Below are 26,015 nucleotides of genomic sequence, written 5' to 3' on the forward strand. Positions count from 1 at the left end.
AAACAGGAATTAAAGACCATTTATTCAATACAGATGCAAAATAATAGATGAAAGCTTTTTATATTTCAAAATGCCAATATTATGTGCACTACAAACCAAACCCTGCTGGTGGATGCTGAATGTCAGCGGTAAAACAGTTGTCACATAGCCGTTTGTACGGATGAAACCTATTGGTCCAGCAGCATAACGCCATGGGAGGCGGGCTCTCATTGGATGGATTAATCCGAGCGTTGAGCATTTTATATCATCTACAGCCTATGCGTTTATTCATGCATCTGTGGAGGGAAAGGCCATGTACACGAGCTTGAAATCCACAAAATAAATCCGTCGGGAATGGACCATTCGTTTCAATAAAGCGTAAGTAACTTTATTGACATCTTTATGTTGTTGATACAGTTCATGTTCATCCTGTGTGAGAGTGATAACTGAATGTAGTGAAGCAGCCAGACAGCATGTTAAAATGCAGCAAGCCATATGGTCGTCAACAGAGCGACCCGACTGATGCTTACTAATGTCTGTCTCACATAATATAACGTTATCTGGTATTGTGTATTAACTGCTAAAATAGACTCAGGTGTGCTGTGCAACTGTATTAGGCGATAAACACTCATAAACAACCCTGGATTCGCGTTTCCTTCACCTGTTTCCAGCATGCGCGGGCTAGAAGCGCGTGCTCATTCTACACCACAGATTGAAAAGCATGGGCATTCTGTATGTATCATGTTTTTAGTTCATTGTTGTTTTTTTATCAATTGGGATATATCGTGTTGCGGTATGCACCTGACAGACTGTCTAGTAAATTGCGTGATATTTAGTCATCAACAAGTGTGAATAAGGGCGTGCCACTAAACGACAGATTAGTTTGTTCTGCATGCGTCTAGGTAGCCTAGCGCACGCGAATGGACCAAATTGCAAGATGCTCACGCGCTCTTGTGATGCGTCGCGATAAAAAGCATGATCATCTGCTTTATCCGTTTAATTTGTTCTGCTATTGTATCTACATGTCATAACACGCACTCTTGCGCAGTGCAACATGACTAGTAATCGGGATTATACCGTATATCCTTAAATCCACGTGCAGTTGTGGATTCGCACCTGTCTCCAGTCGTGGCCAAAAGTATTGCCAGTGACATAAATGTTGGGTATTGTAAAGTTTCTGCCTAAACTGTTGTGGTGTTCATTCACATTAGCTATTTGTAGATTATTATTCAGAATGATCGGATGCATTTGAAATAATTGCAAAAAAAGCAACTCCCCAGATGTCAATCCCATATAGAGAATCCTCAAAAAGAGAGTGGATAAGAAAGCACACAAATCAAAAATCGTGATCAACTCGGAGCACTAATAAGGCAAGAAATAATCGCCATCAATCAGGATTTGGCCCAGAAGCTAAAATCCAGCATGCCAGAGCGAATTACAGAGGTTGTGAAAAACAAGGCTCAATGCTGTAAATATTGACTCTTTGCATATATTATGTTTTTGCCAATAAACGCCTTTAAAACTTAAGAAATGCTTATCATTGTTATACCATAGAAACATTGCGATACAAAGTTGCGTGTAAATGCTCGAGAACAATATAGCAGCAAACATCAATGCACTTTTCTGTCAGTGATGAGACTAGTGTATACAGACCTGATTTAATAACAGAGACCTGAACAACACTGCTACATTGACAGTATTACTGGTTTTGCTTAGCCATTTATTTGAGTGTTCACTCACCGCGAGTGTTTAGTAAATCCTTTTACTGATAAACTGAATAGGTTAAAAAATGAGTGTCCAGAGAATGATCAAGTTCAAATAAATAAACAGTATGCAGGTTTTTTGCCACTATTAATGATTTAAAGGTGTCCTGAACTGGCCGTTTTTATTATTTTATACTGTTGTATGAGGTCTACTTATGACATTCACGTAGTTTTTACATTTGAAACATCAAATTCAATAAGTAATAGGCTATTTTCTACCCTTTTGAGGCCATCTCGACAAACGCTCTGTTTTAATGGGCGTGCCGCATTGAAGACTTGGAAGTAAATGCCCACTGCTATGATTGGATGGCAGTTTGCATAGTAAACTTAGTTGGAGCCTTCTGTGAATTTGGTTAGACACGTAACATTAGGTTACACATTATCAGGACATATCAAGCGATCTTTAACAAAGCAATAGTGACGCATAGTACAAATATGTTTTACTCACATAAGATTGCTGCGCCTTTCCTGTCGGATCCAATATTGACTGCACAGCACTGCTTTTTAATTTTAGTCTCTCCGCAATTCCAGTGCCTTGTCCACAAAGGAATCGTCGGTGAAATGCAGCGAACAAATGCTCAATGTTTCACCCACGTGAGCAGGAACGTACTTTAAAATAAACTTCAACCAAGCATTCCTAATATCAGAATCCGAAGGAAGCGACTGTGTTCTTCCACAACCAGGCGCTGCACAATGTTGCATGTCTGTTGCTTGGTCGCTCTAAATAAAGATAACTGTGAAAGAAGTCCTCACTTTTGCACATATGACACGGGGCTAGCCGCTCTCAAGAGCCCTTCGCTAAAGTGACAGCGTTGCCAGATTTTCATAGAAAAAATAAGCAAATAAAGACAAGACAAAAAAAATCCTTAAAATGCAAATTGTTTATATATTTTATAAGACCAAAAATTCTTAAAATCTGCAACAGACCATTTATTAAGACCTAAAAGCGCTTATTAATAACAAACATGGCAACAGCAAAAGAGTGCTGTGTGATGTAGCCTTCCGAGCATAAACACAACACATATCAGCAGTTTAGTTTAAACTGATGGACAAAACGAATCTTTAGCTGAAAAATATGTCGCTATGGTTACCAGTTTGTCAATCATCACAAATGCCTGAGTGTGTCCTATGTGTGGCTGAAGTCATTCGCGAACCAATGGGCGGGGCTAGAGAAGTAGTCGTTGATATTTTTCTGTGGAGGCGGTGTTCAACCTGTCATAGATAGGTGCATTCCAGGACCTGGCGTTCGCTGAGCCTGGTGTCAATAACAGTTGTAATTTCAGTAACAAGGGCGTTTTCAGTTCTGACACTTACAGGATTAAAATTGGTTAAAATTGAGGTCTTAATTCGCTTGAATACGATTCCCTCTTATACAACAAAAGCTTGGGTTAAAATTGAGGTCTTAATTCATCGCCCCTTTAAATGGCTATGGCTCAGCCTAAAATACAGTACATTCTTCTCCCCTGGAGATTAATTAACAGTAATGATTACATCGCCTGACATACTGCAAAATTAATGCAAGAGATGAAATCAGTTGGGAATCTCTATGGACTCTGGCAATCTGTATACTAGTGTATGTGCATCACTAAATTAGATTTTTAACTTTTAGCCTCTTAGTGATAAGAAAGTGATTCTATAGCCCCATTGATTCTTCATGACTCATTTCTATTTTGACACTTGTAATTCATATTCACATGCCATGATGCAACTAATCACTTCGGTATCATCCTTCCAAGCTAACTTAAAAAAGTTAGATTTTCAGTGGTAATTTCTCCAGATGTGATTTTTATACCAGACACAAGTATAGACATGCCTACTAGGGATGGGCGATATTATATCGTTTGCGATATACCGGTAGAAATTCCCCACACGATAGGAATTAGTCTTCCCGCGATATAAACGATAAATTCTAGTTGATGACGTATTTCTTTGTGAGACCCATTCACAGCTCATATGTGAAGCGAAAACGGGTATAGCGGAGGGCGGACGTGAAGCTGAGAAAGAGTTTGCACTAAAACACGAGCTCTAAATCTCGTTTAGGTTGGCACTGTAGATGCATCCGAGTTAATGCTTAGTTTCACTTTCGTTTTATTTAATTCGTTTAAGTATTCGTTGATAGTCATAATACGTTACACCACAACATTTAGTTTGGCTGAAAGTATTTATTTAAACATTCGTTAGATGTTATGCGCGCATGCGCAAATTGTTTAATACGATTTCTTGCCTGTTATATACAGTATGAACGGAGCGACCCGTGCGCAGCTCGCGCCCACATGTGCTTTCATAGCGACATAGCGTGCACAGCACTGCTGTCTGTTTACATACAGTACAAAATGCGAGTTTGTATTACGTTATTTTAAATACGTTTATGAGCGTATAAAGGCATGGATTATTTAATTAGATTTCTTTTATCCGCATTTTCCTGTTCTCTTTCTGTAGCGCGAGTCATAGACAGTTCAAGAGAGAGTGATTGACAGCTTGATGCGATCGATCGTTTCCACCCAACAATAGAATATATACAGTTTTAGGTATGACATGATGTGTTTTTTGAGCTTTAGTTCATTTAACTTTTCTTTACTACAACATTTTGAAGTCGAATCTCACTATAATATTTTATATTTGTCAAAAATACTGTAGGTATATTTTAGGAGCTGTTTGATTTGGGGTAAGTTTTACTTTTTGATAATATTTGTTTTTCTGAGGGTCTAGACTACATGCAGCTACTATCACTTGATGCAAAAAAACAGCGGTGGATGGCGTTATGGATATATCGTCATTTTTATCGTTATCGCAACAAATACCAGGAATTATCGTGATAGAGTTTTAGGGCCATATCGCCCATCCCTAATGCCTACTCTCCTAGTTTCTCTAACTTTAGAAAAATAGTAAATGGAAAATACAAAAATAGTATATTTTATAATAATAAAATACATTTTTAAGTTAAATAAAATATTTTAATAGGTTTTCTTTGTGGAAGTTTACACGCTTTGGGCATTCTTATCTTTCATTCGACAGTACAGTGTCTTTTTATTACACATAATGTCAAACACTTCAACATATGAACTCAGAATGAGAACGAAGAGACTTGTTTCAGTATGAGTGAAATCATGTCATCTCCCAGCCTAAGCCCAAGCACCACTCTTCCGCACAATGGTCATCACAAAACTAAAAAAATGTAAAAAAATAAACATATAACTTCACGTCATACTTAAAAATGTACTTTGCTAGTACTAATGTAGTCACACACAAAGCATACTGGGGAACTACAGATCCTCATCCAATCATGTTGTATTAACTTGTTTACATTAAGTAAATTAGACAAGGAGCACAATTAGGTTTACTACTTAATTTAATTATTTAGAGCATTTGGATTTACACTGTAAACATTGAAAGTAAACAGTTTTTACAAAGCAGTTTTGATCTCCAAAAGTATTTTATTTTCAACTTTTTTTATTGTTTAAATCATGTTGAAAAGGCAATTAACTGCACGTTTACCTTAAATAATATACTATAATGTAATTTATAAAACGTTCAGTTCTGGTCCTTGATTCTGATTGGCTGAGCGGAGTTCTAAGCCGTTATAAAATACCACAATATATAACGGCTGACTGCACCACATAGCCTAAATATCATTTTATTTACTTATTTTATGAAACCTTGCTAAGCATATGGAATAACCGTTTTATAAAAGCAATAAGCCCCGCGAAGCAGTGGGTTACAGTGCATTTTATAACAGCTAAGGGCGTTGTGGCACGACACGAAGCGGAGTAATATAATATATTTACAGTGCAGCATTGGGTCAAAAAGGGACAAACCCAACTGCTGGGTTAAAAATTTACATGCTGGGTTGTTTTATCCCATTGTTGGGTCAAATATGAACATTCTCAGGTTGGTTTTGTTCTTTTTTTGACCCAACGCTGGTTGGAAAACAATTTTTAGAGTGAGGAGGAATTTCCTTAGAAAATCCATCCTGGTCTTATTAAACTTTTACAATTTAAACAGTTTAAAAAGGGCTTTTCTTTCTTTGTCATAAATGTGATTTTTTTTTATTTGTATGGTTGAGACATGGAATTGACCACTGTAATCGCATATCATGACTGTCTGTGTTGACTCCCATTTGCCAGTGCCACAGGCAAAACCTGGAGTGCGGAGAAGCTGATTGGCTGCCTCTCTGGGTCATTCATTCCACTTGGTTACACCTACAGTAGGCACAGACAAATGTACATCAAAATGATGAGACCAGCCCCTGCAGAAATGGGACACTTGGTCTAAACACATCATTACAAGTTCAGTTGGCACAGTGGCTGGTGTTTATTTTTTTAGCATCTACTGTCTGTTTAACTGTCATCTAACTAATGATTGTGGATTGTGAGTGAATTAGACTTCAATGTACGCTGGATTTCAGCCATTGATTGTTCACGATAACAGCAAAGCAGCGAGCTGATTGGCTGACCTGCTTTGCCATGATCTAGTCGCTAGTGGAAACTTACATGTGCTTTCAGTTTTCAGGTTTGAAATTTTAATATTCCTTATTTATGCAGTTTTTTTGTTTAGATCATTAGTCAAGTGTGAACTAACAAAACTACTAACATTGTTACGATGAACACAAAAAAATATATTTTGAAGAAAGTAATTTATACAGGTATGAAATTACATGAGCTTGAGTAAATAATGACAGAATTTTCATTTTTAGATAAACTATCCCTTTAAGGTATCCTTGTTTCTTCTTCAATAAGTTCATACACTTTGCATTGTACTGTACCTGTTGTAATACTACAAGTACAATATATTATATGCCATGCAAAACCATATAAAAAAACAAGATAATATGCAAAGAAAGAGGTCATATTTTGGGTGCTTTGTTGAGCTTAAGTTATGAGTTTCTGGTATAAGAACACACCAGAAGCAGCAGCAATACAGTGTGTGTATATATTCTTAAAATGTGAGATACGAATGCTTAGAATATTTAATGGCTTGAGGTTGGAGGCCAGATATTTTGTGACTGTAGCCAGAATGACCCATTCTTTGTACTGTATTTAGCACCTGAATCATCTTTTACTGTTAAAAATTCTTAGCGAAAGTGTTGGTTTTGCTTTGTTTCCATGTTTCTTCTCCCTGTAATTCATATCACATCCTACAACCGTGCGCTGTAGTTCAAAGAAAAGGGAAGGAACCTGCAGTCCACAACAAACACATGTTCCCACCATGAGAACTCTGAGCTTGTAGATCCTATCCTCCCCTCCTTTTGACGACATGTTAAAATTAGAAATAAGAGTTCAAAGAACACAATAATAAATAGTTACAGCAATTACATAATCTCGTCGTGAGAAGACATGAGCTGAGCAATAACTGTTCGCGTTTGGTGTGAACCCAGCATTAGAGTTTTCTTTCAAACCTGTCCAGTTAAGATGTGAAGCATAATCAGAACAATGTAATACAATCCTGAAAGACAATCATAAGAGCAGTTTTGTTGTCAGGCTGTATTTATTTTATGTTGGTTTGTTATTTGGTGTGAGATTAATTTGGGCAGACTGAGGAATTGAAAACGCATGTCTCATGCGTACGCGTTTGTAACTCTGCTTTAATCCCAGTACTTCTGTAATCATTTGACACAGAAATAATGAGTGTGTGGTTGAAAAGACTTTTTGTGATGTCGTTTCATACCTAATTGTGTTAATTACTTTCTCTTCTTCAGCGGCAGCACCATCACCAGGGTTTTTCCTGGCTCAAAATGAGGTGGAGGTGGTGCAACGCGCGTGTAGGCCTACGTCCCTTTAAGTGGCTTAACAAAACACTTATATTAACGTTCTAAAAAATTGATGAAATGACAACTAATAAGTTATATAAAACATTCAATTTATTCACCTGAACAGAATAGTTGAAAATTTGAATACAAGCTTAACAAACTTTTCAGCCGATAATTAACCAGTCTTAATAAATGAGCAAAGTTCATTCACATCCTACGTTCTCTTGTGGTTCACTGAGCTTTGAATGAATCGCTGATCTCTTACATTCTGTTTAAATGAATCGGTTCAAAGGAGTCATTTGTGTGCGAGTCAGTCTGACCGCAATGTGCGTTCATACTGGCGAACTGGCTGTGAACAGTATAACGCTGATTCTACGAGCCAACTTCACAGCTATAAACATTCCAATGATGTACAGCACGTTAATTTAAGAAACCTTTTCAAAAAATTGAACGTAAAACACATGAACATCCGTCAAACACAGCTAATACAGCTCCTAAGCTCTTCTACTGAACTCTTCGGCGCCTCACTGTGCTGATAACGAAACCGCGCCTCCATTGTGGCGTAATGCCGCAACTGCCGTTACAAATGACAGTCTGTTTAATGCCCGCAGTGTTTTTTGTGAAGACACCCGACATCATTTTTCCGGGAGTCGGAGGCGGCACTAAATTCGACTGAGGCGGCCGCCTCCAAATTCTCTATGCAGGAAAAACCCAGATTGGAGCGTTATGTTTTTAGTCGGAGGTGTAATAGACACAGGAGAATCGTTGATTTTCATGAATGAGATCATGTGGGCGTTTGAATCGAGATCACGATCTTTTAACGATTAATCGTGCAGCTCTTTGGGATTTATTTATTTCATGCTTCATGTTTTATTATTGTGTTCATTTATTTATTTAGCTTGACAGCCCCTGGTCTTTATGAACTTGCTTATAAAGTCTAGCATACACGCTTGAAACAACATGAGACAGAACTCTTATTTTTTATTGAACTGTTTCTTTAACTCGGCAGTCTTACCACAGAGTTGTCATGTCATAACTGTTTCCGTATCTGTTTTTCAAACATGTGTACGTTACTCATAAATGATCAGCAATGGAAACTCTCATATTTTACACCATATTTTCCAGTTTGTGTAATAGCATGAATTACATTGTTGTCATTCCCAACATTAAGTAGCAAAATTTTGTAACAATAGTCATTCATCGTTTTAAATGATTATGATCTATTTATAGGTACACTTGTACAAAAATAGGCAGAACTTTTATTTGACTTGAAAGTTCACTGTTATATCATATTTTTAGACACTTATTGTAGCCAAGTGAAGGACCCGAATATGGCCTTGTGATGCTGTAGTATCCAATTCATGGCCTGGGTTCGGTTTGTGCTATGTTCAGGGAAAAGGGACTACTGACAAATAAAAATAAGAACAAATAATCAAGTTACATGTAGCAGCACCAATAAAACAACAGAGCAAAGCAGAAAATAAAATAAGATACTGTATATATACCTTTTAAGGTAGAATTGCATTAAAGTAATCAAATAAAACATAACATTGCATATGTACAAATGAAATAAAGATGAATCATAATTGATGTTACAGAAGCTATTGAGTCACAAGCAGTGAGTGATTTCCTTGACTTTTAACAGACAACAGGAATATGCTGCTGTCGCTTTAAGAGGAATGAAACGGATCACTGATACTGTACACATGCGTTGTTTTTCGTCCATTTCATCCGTTCACTTAAGACATAACCTATTATGTTTGTTAAGATACTCGACAAGAGGGGCATGTTGACCTACTTCGTGTGTGAATCTGTCCGTTTAAGCGCTTCAAAGACAACTCAATATGTGCGCCATGTCTGAGACTTTCCTTATGCGCGCTTCGGATCTTCTCACAGCGCGCAAGCGAGTTTTCTTGTGCATCATCTGGCACTTAAATGTTTAAATTGACAAGGCTTGAATGAGTGTAGTTTAAACAGCAACACGTGCTGTTCAGGTCTCACCTGCACTCGCGCGCTCACAACACCCGGGTGATGAAAGCATAAATTACTGGTTATATTACTGCATACGTCAATCCTATTGAAATTTGTCTACGTTATTTGATTTGTTGTAGGTATTAAATGTGTATCCATCGACAAACATACATTAGCTGAACTTTGTCAGTCTGTTTTACGCATTATAATTTCATAACGAACCTAAATGCGTCGTGAGATTTAAGATGTGGAGAACCGTGCGGTTCAATTTTTTACCCAAGAACCGTTACACCCCTAGTATGCAGCCACCAGTGTTCTTTCTTCTGAGGTCTTTGGTAGTCCACTCCATAATCTAGTTTTGCATCCATTTTTTTGTTCTCAAGTGACTTGAAAGAAAGCTATTTTGCAATAATTAAATAATACACCAGAACCAAACCTCTTGATCATGTCTGAATGTTTTATTTAAAAAGCTGAAGTCGGTAATAAGGAAAAGTGGCCACTGATTACATATTTTTGTATTCATCTGTCTGTCTGTGCATCCTGAAAAAACAAGTTTTCTTCCATCCTTCAGTTTCCCAAGAAAGTGTTATGTAGTTTATTAGGTTTTTGTAATAAATAACTTCTGGGATGTCAGTTCTGCTAATGTGTCTAGCTACAGTACTAGAGTAATTGCTTTCATGTACTTTCTTTGTAGTTCATTTTTTCTTGCATTAGATGCATCACAGGTTTAAAGGGCCACGGGACTATATTGAAGGCCTTGCTGTAGGGCAATACATTAAAAAGGTAAATAAATCCATACAGTTACAACCGTGGTGTGATAAGATGACACAGGTGTGACATTTGAGGTGTTGATTATCATATGTGAGGTAGATACTGTAAAGCGATCTCTCAGTTGAATTACAGTGCAGAATAGGTTCAGTGCGGCTCATTGATCGATGTGAAACAAAGAGTGACTGAAAGTAACGCCCTGTTTTAGGGCTGTATCTTTTCTTCCTTGTCTCTGTTTCTCCTACTTCTACTTTCCTACACAATCAGACTCTCTCAGAGCGATGAGGTATCATGTGGAGCTAAGGTAGGCAAAGTGATTTTTTTAAATCCAGTGTGACTATTGTTATGAAGTTATTAGCTGTGATGTGCGATACATTCATTTACAAAGTGTGATGTTTTTATAAAGGGTGTGTTTTAGGGATATGCAAGGAATATTGTTTTATGTATAGGGTATTATAGGTGTCCCTGTACGGAAAGGATTTTAAGGTCATGGCTTTGATTTCCAGACAGACTGGTAAATGCATCTATACACTGTAAAAAACAAATCTGTAAAAATAGGGCATAATGTTTTATAGTATATTCAAATGAAAGATTTTCCTAATTGATTTTTACAGCTCTTTTACCTATGAATTTTGAAATGTATTGTATTGAGTCCATTGCACATTGAGTCTGAAATTTGCGTCCGAAATTTCTGCACGTTAAAAAATAAATATGACATCATGTTGTGTCAATCACATTTACACACTGCCTCTGATATTTTCATCCGTCATAAAAAAATTCGGACCGGGTTCGATTTTCTGCGTTTTTCGCATCCGTCAAGTATTTTGAGTGACCTTTTTTAACAATTCAGAGACACCGTACAAACGAGAGCCTAATATGAAAAAACGCATACGAAAATTTTGGACTGTATGTGCAAAGACCTTTAGGGTTGTGCAGTTAATCATAATTGATTTTCAGTTTCAATTTTGGCTTCCAACAATTATGACAACAAACAAAATCAGGGTAAAACAATTATTGTGCCGCATTCCGTTTTGCAAGGATTGTCTTATTTATTTATATTATTTTAATATTATTTATTTAAATGTATGCATTCATACTTTATTTGATATGTTTTTACATCTGTTTTTTATTTGTTAAGTTAAATCCAGTGTAAAATTGAAAAGTTATTTATTTATTACTGATTTATTTAATAGTCTTAAATAAGTGTAATCGTGTTAAAAACCTGTGATCTCAACATTGGACAAAAAAATTGTGATTATATATTTTTTATCATAATCAAAAAGCCCTATAAGCGGTTAACGGAAGTGTCTCAAAATTAATGGAATGTCTGGGCAGAAAATCGGCAGAACAATTTCTGTTTTTTCCCCCTTACTTTTAACAGTGTAGGTCACTTTACATAATAGTGTCTGTCAAATAAATATAATAGAATCAGAAGAAGCTTTATTACCAAGTATGTTTACCCACGCAAGGAATTACACACAAGGAATTTGACTTTTCTGGAGGAATTGGAGCTTCTAGTGCAGAAGAAAGTATACACATGGTGCAAACATAGTGCAAACATAGATGAAAGAGATGAAATATAACACTAAGACAGAAAAAAATGAAAATTAAATAATAATAATAATAATAATGCACTATATACAAAAGTGAAAAATATAGACAAAAAACAACATATATATTTTTTAATTAATGTACAGATGTGTTATTTACATCATAGTCAGAATGTGTTTTTTGAATTTGCAAAAAAAATAATGATTGTGGGACGAATTTAGTTGAATTTTTAATTAAAATCAAGTACAATGCTCTTGACCCTGGAAACAATTGTGGTTTGCATGTATGGCTTGATTGGGCCAGGGCAGAGGCTGACCATCTCGCTTTGCTCCCGGTATGTGTGCGGCTCTTCTGGTGTTATGGAGCGGCACTCGGTCAATGCCCCAGTATAAATCTGTTGTGCCCCAGTATAAATCTCAAGTTTAAGTAACAATTTACCTTTTTTTGTCAGTGTATACACTTACATTGATATTAGCGGAGAAACGGATCTATACGCAACGTAGTAACCCAACTCACATTAACCGCGAAATCATTCCCTGTCTTCCATTCCAAAGTGATCATCCCTACGCCCTAATCTCTTCGAAGAAGCTCTTGATGTGTAAGCTCTGAAGGGAAAAACGCGATTGTCACTTGGCAAAAGGAGCAATAAAAACATAATTTTCTCTTTATTTGGAGTGACGTTTATTTTGTATGGTGTCCCCTTCCCGAAGGGCCCTTCGGAGGGAGATATATTCCGCTTGTGTTTCCTTTCTACAGCGCCCAGCCACGCACTGCCTATTTGCGAGTTGTAGACATGACATGCGCCACCGCTTCTCGTCCGGTGCGCACTGTTGTTTTAACATTTCAAGTCATAATGAGCTGTTTGTGAAGAAAGGCTCGACTTCCAAATGAATGTCATTTTGATCCAATTCAAGCATTCTAAGTGGTTTGTTCATGGTGTGTGCAGTGCAGCAACGATGCAGAAGTTAATGGGTCATCTCAAACATTGTGAATGTTGTATGAAGTTTTGACAGAAAAGTACTGGAAATGCACCAGTCATACATAAAATTCTGTGGACATTAGTAGAGTAAGATATTTGATATAGACACAAGGAAAGGGCACAGGCCTACAGAAAGATTTTCATCTTATCACATGCAGCTTTGTAAACTGATGGCAACTAGAATGAGTTTGTTCAGCATTTGTTTTTCATAGGAAGGGCTTTCTCAACTTATATTTTACAGTTTGTCAATTAATAAGAATAAGCTTCATATAAGCACCCCTCAAAATCCCCCACAGAACCCCGGCACATAACAAATCCCATTTTAACCCCTAGGTACATGTGAATAGTCATGCCACATCGGAGGTCGCGTTAGCTGAAAACAAGGAGAGGATCCGCGTGCAGTAAAATATTTAATCAAAAAGACACTGGCTGGCTGCATGGATGGGCAGGGAGTTTTGCCCAGAACCATACCACCAATCTAAACTGTATGGTAATTGTCAATCATATTTGACGGTAGTGAACCTGACAGAAACATTAAATATGTAAACGACTTCAACTTTAATGGGTATTCAGTTGTATTAATACACAGTAAGTTCAGAGAGTAAACACATGTACATAGCGATGATATCACAAATATGCTAATTAGCACGTAACATCACCTTGCACCATAGCGACGGGTAAAAATAGATTGACGGATTTTTACGAGCCTGTCCGTCATAGTGCAACCTCTGTGCCACATATTATTATTAATTCTCCGTCATTGACAGATTTTTTTTACCAGTGACTGAAAAATCTGAAGACCTTCCGTCATTTTGACGGATTACAATGAGGGCAATTTGTAATTCCCCTTTATGTCAAATTGGTAGCATCATTTCCTTTCATCAGAACGGGATCGTTAATGACCGGAGGAAAGGACACATGTTTCGCATTCATTACTCATAAATGCCACGCGGTGCGGAGCCAGGGGCGTGTATAAACAAGGCATTAAACTATGATGGCCCACCACCGTCCAATTTTCGGCGGCCATAGTTTCAAAACGAACTGAAAATCTTTTTACACTTTTCATAATAACTGTCACGGTTCAGCAAGGAAAACAAGGAGAGGATCCACTTGCAGTAAAATATTTAATCAAAAAACACATAAGGGTTGCTCAATTTTCCAAGAAACACGAGAGAGCACATACAACAACGATTCACAACAGACAACTGAACACCAGGGCTATATATACACAGATGAAGGGACAAACGGGTAATGAGACACAGGTGAGACCAATACACGATAACGAGACAAAGCATGATGGGAACTGGAGTCCTTACAAAAACACAGGCAGTACACAGAGTAGAATAGCGCCTTTAGGTGGCGAAATGAGGCGCCAGCAACAGGGCGTGACATAGCCCCCCCTTCAGGGCGGATTCCAGCCGCCCTCAAAATAACAGTCCCGGAGGACAGTGTAGCGGAGGTAGAACAGGGGGAGGGACGGAGGGCCAGGCCCATGTAGGGGAACAAGGCTAAGGCCGTGGTGCAGAGGCGGACCTGGGCCGTGGTGCAGAGGCAGACCTGGACCGTGGTGGCCGTCTGGAGGCCAAGGAGGCGCAGGCTGGTCTGGAGGCCAGGGAGGCGCAGGTTGGGTAATGCTCTCTGGCGGCTGGGCAGGGCTGGATGCCGGCTGGACAGGGCTGGGCGTGACAGGCAGAGCTGGAAACCTGGGCGTGACGGCCATCTTTGCAGCGGGCTCAGGCGAGGCGGCCATCATGGCTGCGGGCTCAGGCGAGGCGGCCATCTTGGCAGCGGGCTCTGGAGCGGCAGAGCAATGCACAGCCCAAACACACACCAACGCAGCAACTATCACCACCGGGGCAGACTCCCAGGACAGGACCTCAGGAGCAGACACCTCCATGACCACCGGACTTGGGACCACCGGCTTGGCGGCCATGACGGCTGGAGACTCTGTGGCCACTGAAGCTCCTGGCCCACTGCCCCCTCCCAAAAAATATTTAGGACCGACCTCTTCCTTCACCTCGCCTACGGTGAATGTGGAACCAGACCACAGCAGAGCATAATCCACCAATTCGGTTAGCGACCCTCAAGGACCATTACGATTGAGGTGATCATGAAGTGTTCGATTTAATCCATAGCAAAAAGATCTATAAGTGCAAAGTCTGGTAAATCTGTAAAATTGGCAATGTCCAGAAAATCTGTAATATGGTCCTCGAGGGTACGATTACCTTGGCGCATGCTGACAAGACGTTCTGCTGGATCCATGCTTTGGTGAATCGTTCCGTCACGGTTCAGCAAGGAAAACAAGGAGAGGATCCACGTGCAGTAAAATATTTAATCAAAAAGACACTGGCTGGCTGCATGGATGGGCAGGGAGTTTTGCCCAGAACCATACCACCAATCTAAACTGTATGGTAATTGTCAATCATATTTGACGGTAGTGAACCTGACAGAAACATTAAATATGTAAACGACTTCAACTTTAATGGGTATTCAGTTGTATTAATACACAGTAAGTTCAGAGAGTAAACACATGTACATAGCGATGATATCACAAATATGCTAATTAGCACGTAACATCACCTTGCACCATAGCGACGGGTAAAAATAGATTGACGGATTTTTACGAGCCTGTCCGTCATAGTGCAACCTCTGTGCCACATATTATGTGTTTCATTACTCTTCATTCCATATAACAATAATTTGCATAGTGTGTACTCAACTCAAATGTGAAAAGGGAATATTCAGAATCTCCTAACATTCATTGTGTTACTGTGGGTCATTCTAAAACAGTTACGCTTTGGATTATAACAGAAATGCAGTCTGACTCTGGCATGCCCAGTAAAATATTGTGTTCATTTCATCAAGTATTTTGTTGACCATGATGTGGCATGTAGAACTACATTAATGAAATGTTGATAAATGTGGAGTCAATGCAGAACAGAATTGCCTAATTTCTTTAAAAAAAAGGGATAGTTCATCCAAAAATGAATTCTTTCATTTACTCCCGCTCTTGTCATTTCAAACCTATTTCTTTCTTCTGCAGAACACAAAAGAAGATATTTTGAAGAATGTTGGTAACTGAAAAACGGCGTTACCCATTCACTTGCATTGGTTTTGTGTTAGTACAATAGAATGAATGGATACCGTTTGGTTACCAACATTCTTCAAAATATCTTCTTTTGTGTTCTGCAGAAGAAAGTCATTCAGGTTTAAAATAACAAGAGGGTGAGTAAAGGATGACCGAATTTTCATTTTTGGGTGAACTATCCCTTTAATTGAAGTGGCCTGAATAATTTGATTCACTAATTCTAATAAACCTTATCTGTAACCTTAAAACCTCTCTTTCTTGCTCTTATTTACAGAATTAAGTTTTCCAAGAAATAGACCACCTTGGTTAACTTCAGTATAATCTACAAACATCTTTCTGCAAAGATCTTCGTTTAAATTCACTGTGCGCAGTCAGATACCGAAAAAAAATCTGACTTCATTTTGGAAAGGATTTCCTGGTTAATTTTTCCCATTTTTTTCCAAGTCCCCCACTGTGCCCCCGTTGGGGCCATGCCCCACCAGTTGAACAATGAAACTTCCTTTAGCTCCAAGCAAGAGCTTTTGGTCCTACAAGACAGCCCCCTGGGACCCAATCCAGACACCCCCAGCCCCGTGGGGTCCCAGGGCTCTGTTCCAGATAGCCCGTGTGGAGATGTCAACGTTGTGATCAACAAGACGAGCAAGCCCGGACTCGATCTCGCAGATTCGCCGCTCGGGGTGCAGTTCGTCCCCACGGACTCTGAGAATCTGTGTGGATGGGGAGCGCTGACCCCACAGTGTATGCAGACATTCAACACCCCCCGCTGGGTTCTGTTCTTCCTCTGCGTGGCGTCCTTCCTTCAGGGTATGATCATCAACGGCTTTATCAACACTGTCATCACCTCTATCGAAAGACGCTTCGACCTGCGCAGCTACCAGGTCAGTTTATGAAAAACTGAATTCAGCCATGTATATTTTTCAGCTTAACTAATGCATTTGTGTCGCCATTCCAGGCCGGACTCATCGCAAGCTCCTACGACATTGCCGCTTGTTTGTGCCTGACGTTCGTAAGCTACTTCGGCGGAACGGGCCATAAGCCAAGATGGCTGGGCTGGGGTGTGCTGATCATGGCACTGGGGTCTTTGGTTTTTGCCTTGCCCCATTTCACCACACCAGCCTATCAGGTGAGAGTTTCAGAGCACATGGGACTTTGCTCAGCCAATCACACAGAGACTTGTGTCGGTGAGGAAGGAGGACTCTCGGCGTACCGCTTTGTCTTTATGTTGGGACAGTTTCTTCACGGGATGGGCGCGACCCCTTTGTACACGCTCGGGGTGACCTACCTCGATGAGAATGTCAAGTCTAACTACGCACCTGTGTATATAGGTGAGTGTGGCAACTCTGTTAAAATCAACATTTACCTCAGATTAGTCAGATACACATCTTAAAAGCGTCTCAGGTACATACTGGTCCATTAGACTGATGTTTAATTTCTTCCTCTGTTTTTGTTTTGTTTTGAAGAGCTTTTATTTGCTTGAGCTTAAAATGTGTTTGTGTGAGTTCAGCGAAGTTGTTTATTATGGGCTGTGGTGGTTGTGTGCATGCTTCAACTCAACATGACCCTTGAAGGAATTTGTGCGCTTTGTGATGATGGAAGTAATAAAGCTTATTCACAGGCCAACTGAAGGTCAACACTGTTGCATTTATACAACAACAGTATTCATAATGTCACATAATGACTAAGTTGAATCAAACTTGATTTTATCAGAGGGTGTGTTTGTGTAGGCGGTCCTACGGCCACTTTAGCACTCAACCAAAATGCTTTTGGTGTGATTCACTTTATGTTACATAGACCAACACACAGAGATTGATACTTGACCTCACTGAACCCTGTAACCGTGTCCTAACCATGTATCGACACACCTAGTCATGTTTCTTTTGTCTTTATCAGCGAGCGCCACGGGCTTCCACCTCAGACATCAATAAAACCTCCTTCAATTGTTTCTCTCTCCACCATCCAATTTTCAAAGGCCATCCAAGACAATTCTTGCCCTGCTTGCCCTCTTTCCACACATGCAATCTCACCCATGATCAATGGGCTTTTGATGAAAACTAAGAAAACATGAATCAATGTGAACCCAGACCAGCTTGAATATGAATCAGGAGGCACCCACCGTAAGCCTCACATGTGCTATGTTCTTTTCCCAGGGATCTTTTACACGGCCGCTATTGTGGGACCCGCAGCCGGATACCTGCTGGGTGGAATCTTTCTCAACATTTACACAGAGATCGACCAAACGTAAGTGGTTGGCTGAGATGCAAGAGTGTATATAATGACAAACTTTCCTGTAGCTGTAATTGAAACGACACAAATAATGTAAAGGAATATGTCCTGAAGGTGCTTTGGATAACAGCAATTGCCAAATGCGCAAATCTTACAGGGATAGTTAACCAACAAATGAAAATTCTGTCATCATTTACTCACCCTCTTTTCATTTCTAACCTGTATGACTTCTGCAGAATACAGTAGAAGATATTTTGACAAATGTTGGTAACCGAACAACGGTGGTACCCATTGTCTCGCATTGGTTTTGTGTCCATACAATAGAAGTGAATGGGTCCATTCACCATTGTTCGCCAAAATATCTTCTTTTGTGTTCTGCACAAGTTTGACATGACAAGAGGGTGAGTAAATGATGACAGAATTTTCATTTTTGGGTGAACTATCACTTAAGAGACAAGCAACAGATTTCACTTCACCAAAATGTGATATTTCGATATAAATGTTTTATTTCACACAGCTTCTCTTAACTTCTCTGAGACGTTTTGATTGTAACCAGTATGTCTTTCTCTATCAGGACAGAGCTGACCCCTGAGAACCCACTGTGGGTGGGGGCCTGGTGGATAGGTTTCCTAGCAGGAGGGGCAGCAGCTCTGCTTATTGCTCTGCCTATACTTGGATACCCACGCCAGCTACCAGGTACTACCCACAATCGCTGTTTAAGAAAAAAAATACATTTTTAAAGTTAAGTACTTATTGTATAAGTGTGACTAAGTGTTGGGGGGGTTGTACATTTGGTTTGATGCAGGCTCTCAAAAATACGTGGCCATGCGCGTCTCAGAGGCTCACCAACTAAAGGATGGCAGCCAGGTCACAGCGTCTGATCCTCAGTTTGGAAAAACAGTCAAGGACCTGCCCAGGTATAAATACGTTCAGAGAGAAAGTGAGAAAATGAATTGATCGATTGTATAAGATGTTGAAGGCACTGTAAATGGCTTTGGACATTTGATACTTGTGTAAATGCGCAATGGGTGGCATTCCTGTGTGGTTTTTAAATGTATTAAAAGGCCATATTTGTTTGAGATAAAACAACGTCACTTTGTTCGAAGGTGTACCGAACTGTCACATTTATATTTATACACTCTTGACAGAAAGAAGCAGAGCAAGTAATGATGCAGTTTGTCTAGTTCAGCGAATTTAGAAGTGTGATGGGTCCGTAGATGACTTGGGTACGATACAGAGTATTAGCACCTTTCAGCATCGCTCTTGCAAAGTCGACAAACTGCCACGTTCAAATTACCCCGCTGTCGTTTTTTATTTGTTTAACTAGTTTTTATTTGGCTACTAATTTCTGCCTCAGACATCAACAAAACCTTCTTCAATATTTTGATCACCATGCAGTTTGCCCCTCCAGGTATTTAAACCAACAAAGTGATGCCATACTAATGATGGCCTTTTAAATGAGAAGTGTGTCCATATAAAATGAAAATATTTAAACAAGCCTTACTGGACTGTACATAACAATCAATGGTGTAAATTTGGGGCGGGACTATCTTTTTGTCTGGTGCTTGTCGAATTGAAGAAATTACATTCGCTTCACTTTTCCGTGTTCAGTTTGGAAAGAACAGAACGCGTCATTTCCCATGACGGTACGTGCACTATGTGCAACTACGCACATTGTTTGGTATGACGTGCACATATTATAGTAAAATAGGGGATTGTGAGTGTCAGGGGCACCGCGTTCCAGGGGTCTTCCTTGGTCCGTTTGCGTTCCGGTTTTGTTTGCGGCACCAACGGTACAGGCCCCCGGTAGGTTGCGGAGGAGCACCAAAAGACCTGAGAATCATCCGCCCTTACGCCACTCCTGGTGTTGAAGATGACTTTTCACATACTAACGTTGCAATCCTCACTCAGAATAATTTAAACATATGGTTTTGAGAACTATTGCACACTATTTAACATTTTTATTCTACTATTTGGATTGTAGGTCTATGCTGTTTCTTTTTAAGAACCCCACCTTCATCTTTCTGTGTCTGGCCGGAGCCACAGAGGCCACACTCATAGCCGGGATGTCCACGTTTGGCCCCAAATTTCTGGAGTCTCAGTTTAGTCTCAGTGCATCAGAAGCAGCTACCTGGTTCGGTAAAAATCACATGTCATGTCAATCATATATACGCAATATACCGTTTCTGTGTTCTTTCTAAAGGAACAAGTACGTGCATCCAGAACTTCTGTTTTATTTTTTAGGTTACATGGTGGTGCCAGCTGGTGGAGGTGGCACCTTATTAGGTGGCTACATTGTAAAGAAGCTAAACCTCCGTTGCCGAGGAATGATCCGTTACTGCATGCTGTGTGCACTGGTCAGTCTGATGGCTATCTTCACCTTTCTCCTGCACTGTCCTAATGTGCCCATGGCTGGTGTGACGGCCCCGTATTACAGCAACTCACCACAGAACCATTACAGCGCCCCCTACCTGCAGACAGAAAGCCACAACAACAGGTACTAAACTCATTAAAGCGCTGCAAAGCAACATCATGTACTGCAATGGATAGACTGAATAAATGGAGCCCTTCGGTTCATGATCTCCTGGATGAGGAGGGAGGCGGCTCAGGCCAGAAGGAGCAGAGCGCTGCTCACCCAGAGCAGATTTGATCAATACAGATAAAGGGGCTTTGATGGATAATATATTATTATTGATTTGTTGAGTCTAAAAATGTCAGGTTAATATTACAACAACAGCACTGGGAGGAATGATCATATTTTTCTTCCATTTTCGTCAAGAATGACAACCCCAAACAAGAACGAATTCAGTCTCTTTCAGCATTTCATTCAACATTTTTAATAATAACCTAAATGAAGTTTATGTTCATTCTTCCCGCTATGATTTTAAGTGCATCACCTGTATTTAGAATCAGAAAGAGCTTTATTGCCAAGTATGTTTGCACATACAAGGAATTTGTTTTGGTGACTGGAGCATCCAGTACACAGAAACAGCAACAACAGTACACAGAGACCATAACACATTACATTACATGTACACAGGTATGATTTACAATAATAGCAGGAAGAAAAGTATAACATCTTTTTTTACTGGGGTGATTTATATGAACGATTTTCTCTCCCGCAGCCTTTCAGAGCGGGGCAACCTGACCGTGGGCTGTAACATGGGATGTCAGTGTGTTACGGAGCTCTTTAACCCTGTGTGTGGTGCGGATGGAGTGACGTATTTCTCTCCGTGCCACGCCGGCTGCAGCTCCACCAACCACACGTACAGCCCCAGAGGCCGACAGGTACTAAACAAACACCTGCTACACCTCACTCCATTTAAATACACGAATGTCTTATGAGATGTCCTAATTGAGTTTTGATGTGTTTCTGCTTTCACAGGTGTTCTCTGGCTGTAGCTGTGTAGTAGGGAACGTTTCATGGGGTGAGGAGGGTTTCGCCGAAGACGGAAAGTGTGTGTCGTCCTGCAATCACATGCCTGCTTTCCTCACCTTCCTTTTCATCACCATCTTCTTCACATTCCTTTGCAGTGTCCCTGCACTCACTGCCACACTCAGGTATGTATGAGCTTATGTTTACCTAAAAAAAAAAACCCAAATAATGTTTTTCCCCATTATAACCGAATGTGACAACAGTGCGGAATACTACTGTTTAAAATGTTCTCCCTTGTAGGTGTGTTCCTGACCGTCAGAAATCATTTGGACTTGGAATCCAGTGGATCGTTGTAAGGACACTAGGTGGGATCCCGGGCCCCATAGCGTTTGGTTCAGTGATCGACATCTCCTGCCTGCTGTGGGAGGAGAAGTGCGGGGAATACGGGTCCTGTTATTTGTACCATAATTCATCCATGAGTCAATACTCGCTCATCGCAGGCATCATCTACAAGGTAGATAAAGACACTCCTAATACACAACAGAAATGATGATCTTATTTCCTAATCTTGTTTTAAGCGTTGTCTTTGTGGTTTTTCATCATCAACCACTTAAAACATTCAAGAACAGGTACACTCATATTAAAACCATTACAATATTGGCACACAAAATATTGAAATATTAGAAGATATATTATAAACAAGGAAAGGTTGACTAGAAATGAATATTTACTCCATGGGTATTTGTGGTCACAACATTATACAGCAAGCTATTTTTCGACCTTTTTGTTGATTTCACTTGTCGGTTTCTCTGTGTGTGTGTGATGCAGGTCTTAGGCTCTCTGTTCTTTCTGCTGGCCAGCGTTCTTTATCAACCTCCTCCTGAGTCTCCTCAGAGCAGCTGCGAGAGCACAGATGCGGGTGGGCACGACAGTGGGGGAGGGACCAAAGACCTGCCAATCAAACACCGCCCCCCTGAGATCATTGCAAACCCACATGCCAAGTTTTGACCTCTGTGTGTGTCAACACCATATCTGCTTATGGTTCCCTGTCACTCTGGCTGTCTTTACATTTGTAGGACATTCAGTTGTGTTGTACACTAAACCAAAACCAAAAGTCAGAGGAACAGATTGCAACACTACATAAATTGGTATTTTGCAGCACATGGCTTCTAGTAAAAATGTTCTCATTTGAAAATAATGTGCGAGTTAAATCTTTTTGAAAATAATCTAAATGGAAAATGACAGACTATCTTGTGTTGTTTAGAAAAAAGCCATAGATGACACAGAAAAGAGCACTTAACACAGTATATAAAACAGTATATATAGTAATGTAACAAACACAAAAATGACAAAACCGGACTCGAATGCCAGTCGGTAACACAGAGAGATGATACCAGAGTTACAAACTGTGCCTTTTAGCATCATAGTTTTGCATCATTTGGCACAATTAGAGGAAGATTTTACATGTGTTCAACATTAAACTCTTTAAATTGCACTTTACTGATGGATATGTATATTTTAACCGTGTGGTAAACAAGGTGCCATTACAAACAGTTTTGTACTCAATATCATGGCACACAGTTCTGATTCACATTCCACCACCACATAAAAGCATTTAGTCATTATTTTGTGATTGTCGTATTTGATAAATGTTGATTTATCACTAAAATGTGCCAAATTACTGCAGCTCGGGACAGAGAGGCTTTCATATGTCATGTCAAGACCTATTTTTGATTAAAAAGAGCAAATATTTACTATCCAGGATGATATATTTCTGAAAAGCACTTCACCCTGAGATTGCATTGAGAAATATTCATTGTGTCTTGGAGATTTTCAACTGCATTTTGAAAAAAAAAGGAAACATAGTAAGACCATTCAATTATTATTAAAATAACAGAGCACATGGCAGTATATTTTATATGTAGCAGGGGTTTGAATTTTCAAGCTGCTAAAGTCCAAATATGTAGAAAACATAACTAATATTTACTTTTAACAATCGCTAATACATAGAGCTCCACAATGGTATTTTACGTTTAAGTTTTTTATTTATTAAATCCGATCATTTAAATTTGTGATTGTGTATTTATCAGTTGTAATTTATTATTTTTTGCTGTTTGACCTTCCCTAATGTGAGAGATCTCTGAAAAAAATCTATTGACTCTCGTGACAAACTATGAATGAAAGCAATGCACTTAAAATTGATTTTGCACAATGAACATGCAAGACTGATGTGACATTTAATTGTATTTGTGTGCTGTATTATTCTAATGACTGAAAGAAGTGAAAGAAAAATGACTGTTTTGTCTCAGAAAGCATTTGTGAGTGAGCCGTTATTGTCTTTATTGATATTTGTTCTGATTTTTTGGCACTGTGTCTAATCACAATATAATTCGTTTTTTGTACTTTTTTGTGAAGTACTTTTATATGCAAAAGTTTTAATAAAAGCAAAAAACCCAAATACAAAGAACATTTTCTTTATTGCTATAGACCCTATACGGTTAAGTCCTGAAAAATCTGACTCAACAAGTAGGTGTAACATTTGAGTAGTGTCCTAGAAATTTTGCAACATTTTAAAGATGTTCTATTCATTTTAAACTGTAACATTTTCAGATCTGCCATGTTGGTTTATTATCAGGTTTAAATGGGATTTTGAATTACAATTGCTCAATGTGGTCTCAGGCCATTCGCCATATGCTTAGTGGCTGGAGCCCATTAGTGTCTCAACAATCTTCCAGAAGGGCCTAAAGATAACAAAATGAAAGCTACATGACAAAAAACTTTTTCTTACAAAAAACGTTCTGGTTATGCAAAGCTGTAAAAAAGGGTACAAACTATGAATGGGGTTGAGTCAAAAAGGTTAAGATCCACAGCTTTACAGTAGGCCTACGTGTCCGACATGGATATTATTCGTTAGTACCACTAGATGTCGCTGGTGACGCAGTGCTGTAAATTTTGCTCAGCAGAGAGAGGGAAGTACTTGCATAGCATGTGAATATAACGCTTTAATATAGGTACATATGCACACTCTGCTGATAAACATTTTGGTTTTCCATCAAAGTCATTCCGAAACAACAGCATCTCTGCAATAATTTCAGCAAATATTGTTCTAATCTATTTTACATAAAAGGATGCATGAGAGGTACAGATACAGAACTGATATACTGTTTCATTTACAGTACATGTTTTGCATCATTGCTACAGACAGACATTTAATGAAAGTCTATTATCTTAATACACAGTCAGTTTAATACTCATCATTAATGATACAAGTGTAAGCCTACACATAATTCGGTCATTCATCTTCACCTAAGAGGATTCAAATCTTTGGGGATCCACAATGATGGTAAAAGTGTGATCCCCTACAATCGAAAAAATGCCGGGTCTATGGTTGTGTCAAAAAGTTACAAACCCAACCGTTGGGTTAAATTGACACAGAAAATGTTCATATTTGACCCAAGTAACCATGGTTTGAAACAACCCAGCAAACAGTAGGTTCATTTATAACCCAACGACTGGGTTCCTCCATTTTGACCCAACTTTGGGTTAAAAATAATCCAGCATTTTTTAGTGCATTAAAATGGAAATTGATTAATAATGAAACTAAACCATGTTTATTTGAAAATGTAAAAAGGATAAGTTTAGGGGTAGGCTTAGGGAATATAATGTACAGTTTGTACAGAATAAAAGCCATTATATCTTTGGAAACTCCACACAATGTGTTATTATTACTTCAATAAAAATGCTATATGAATTAAGATTTGTCAAATTTATCTGAGCAATGCCATTTATGTTAAAGATCTGTATCAACAGTTATCTCATATGTGTCTCTTTTAAAACCTCCTAAAGAAATGTACAAGAGAGACACCTGAGATAAACGTGATACCGTAAATAAAACTTTCAGATGATGTGAAAAGGATATATTTAAACATTGTCACAGAAAGACACACATACAAACAATCAGATGAAACCTATGCATGAACATGTGTGCTTGAGGTGAACATGGAACAAGACCATCTGTTTTAACCACTGTGTAAACAGCACTATTGCCAGCAAGGAGCTAAGATCTGCACTTCACCTCCAGCACAGTAAGGCTTTTCAAACAGCACTAATAGAAACATACAGTAAACATCAAAGAAATGCACTGGATGGTTTCTTTCCTGAGCTGGAAAATGTTTCATTATTTTGTAGTGGGCATGTAGCAGATGAAATCATCAACCAAAGTGCTGCCTTGCAAATTGAAACCTGGGGTGTAAAATGATCTGAGCTCACAATATAATGTAGTTTTCTTAAAAGTGTCATACGGTGACAAGAAAGTCACTCTACTTTTTTTAGCTCCACTTATAGTGCATCATAATTTAGTTACATTTATCTTTAATGCCCATATGTTAAGACAGACAATGTCTGATATTTGGGAAGATATAATAAAGATTATTCAGTCATAAAGATATTCTACAGCTTGTTCTCTTGTCATTTGTCTCTGAGATTCATTCAGACCGGACCGAACTCACCCCAGGCACACAGATATTGAAATCGAATACAGCCGAACACAAACGCCCATTTCTTATGGTCAC

At 39.1% G+C, this 26,015-nt stretch overlaps 1 protein-coding gene across 2 annotated transcripts; it reads left to right on the plus strand.

Moving 5' to 3' along the window:
* Positions 1–260: 260 nt before the first annotated feature.
* Positions 261–23,896, plus strand: slco4a1 (solute carrier organic anion transporter family, member 4A1). Of its 2 annotated transcripts, none has more exons than XM_057319141.1 (12): positions 261–357; positions 16,120–16,723; positions 16,798–17,170; positions 17,993–18,083; positions 18,643–18,764; positions 18,874–18,985; positions 20,053–20,207; positions 20,313–20,565; positions 21,194–21,356; positions 21,454–21,629; positions 21,745–21,958; positions 22,273–23,896. In XM_057319141.1, exons 2-12 carry the CDS (start codon positions 16,316–16,318, stop codon positions 22,450–22,452), a joined length of 2,247 nt encoding a protein of 748 aa, XP_057175124.1. In that variant the 5' UTR covers positions 261–357; positions 16,120–16,315; the 3' UTR covers positions 22,453–23,896. The 2 variants fall into 2 exon arrangements, with proteins under 2 accessions (XP_057175124.1, XP_057175122.1); XM_057319139.1 differs by lacking the exon at positions 261–357 and adding an exon at positions 10,347–10,531.
* Positions 23,897–26,015: the final 2,119 nt, after the last annotated feature.

Source organism: Triplophysa rosa, linkage group LG21 (assembly GCF_024868665.1).
Source record: "Triplophysa rosa linkage group LG21, Trosa_1v2, whole genome shotgun sequence".
Lineage (NCBI taxonomy): Eukaryota > Metazoa > Chordata > Actinopteri > Cypriniformes > Nemacheilidae > Triplophysa > Triplophysa rosa.

Excerpts from the sequence above, each read along its gene's own strand:
- slco4a1 (XM_057319141.1), top strand. The coding sequence starts at position 16,316 with ATGCCCCACCAGTTGAACAATGAAACTTCCTTTAGCTCCAAGCAAGAG. Across the intron at positions 20,566-21,193 it reads ACAGAAAGCCACAACAACAG|CCTTTCAGAGCGGGGCAACC; the intron begins GTACTAAACTCA and ends TCTCTCCCGCAG. Across the intron at positions 21,357-21,453 it reads ACAGCCCCAGAGGCCGACAG|GTGTTCTCTGGCTGTAGCTG; the intron begins GTACTAAACAAA and ends CTGCTTTCACAG.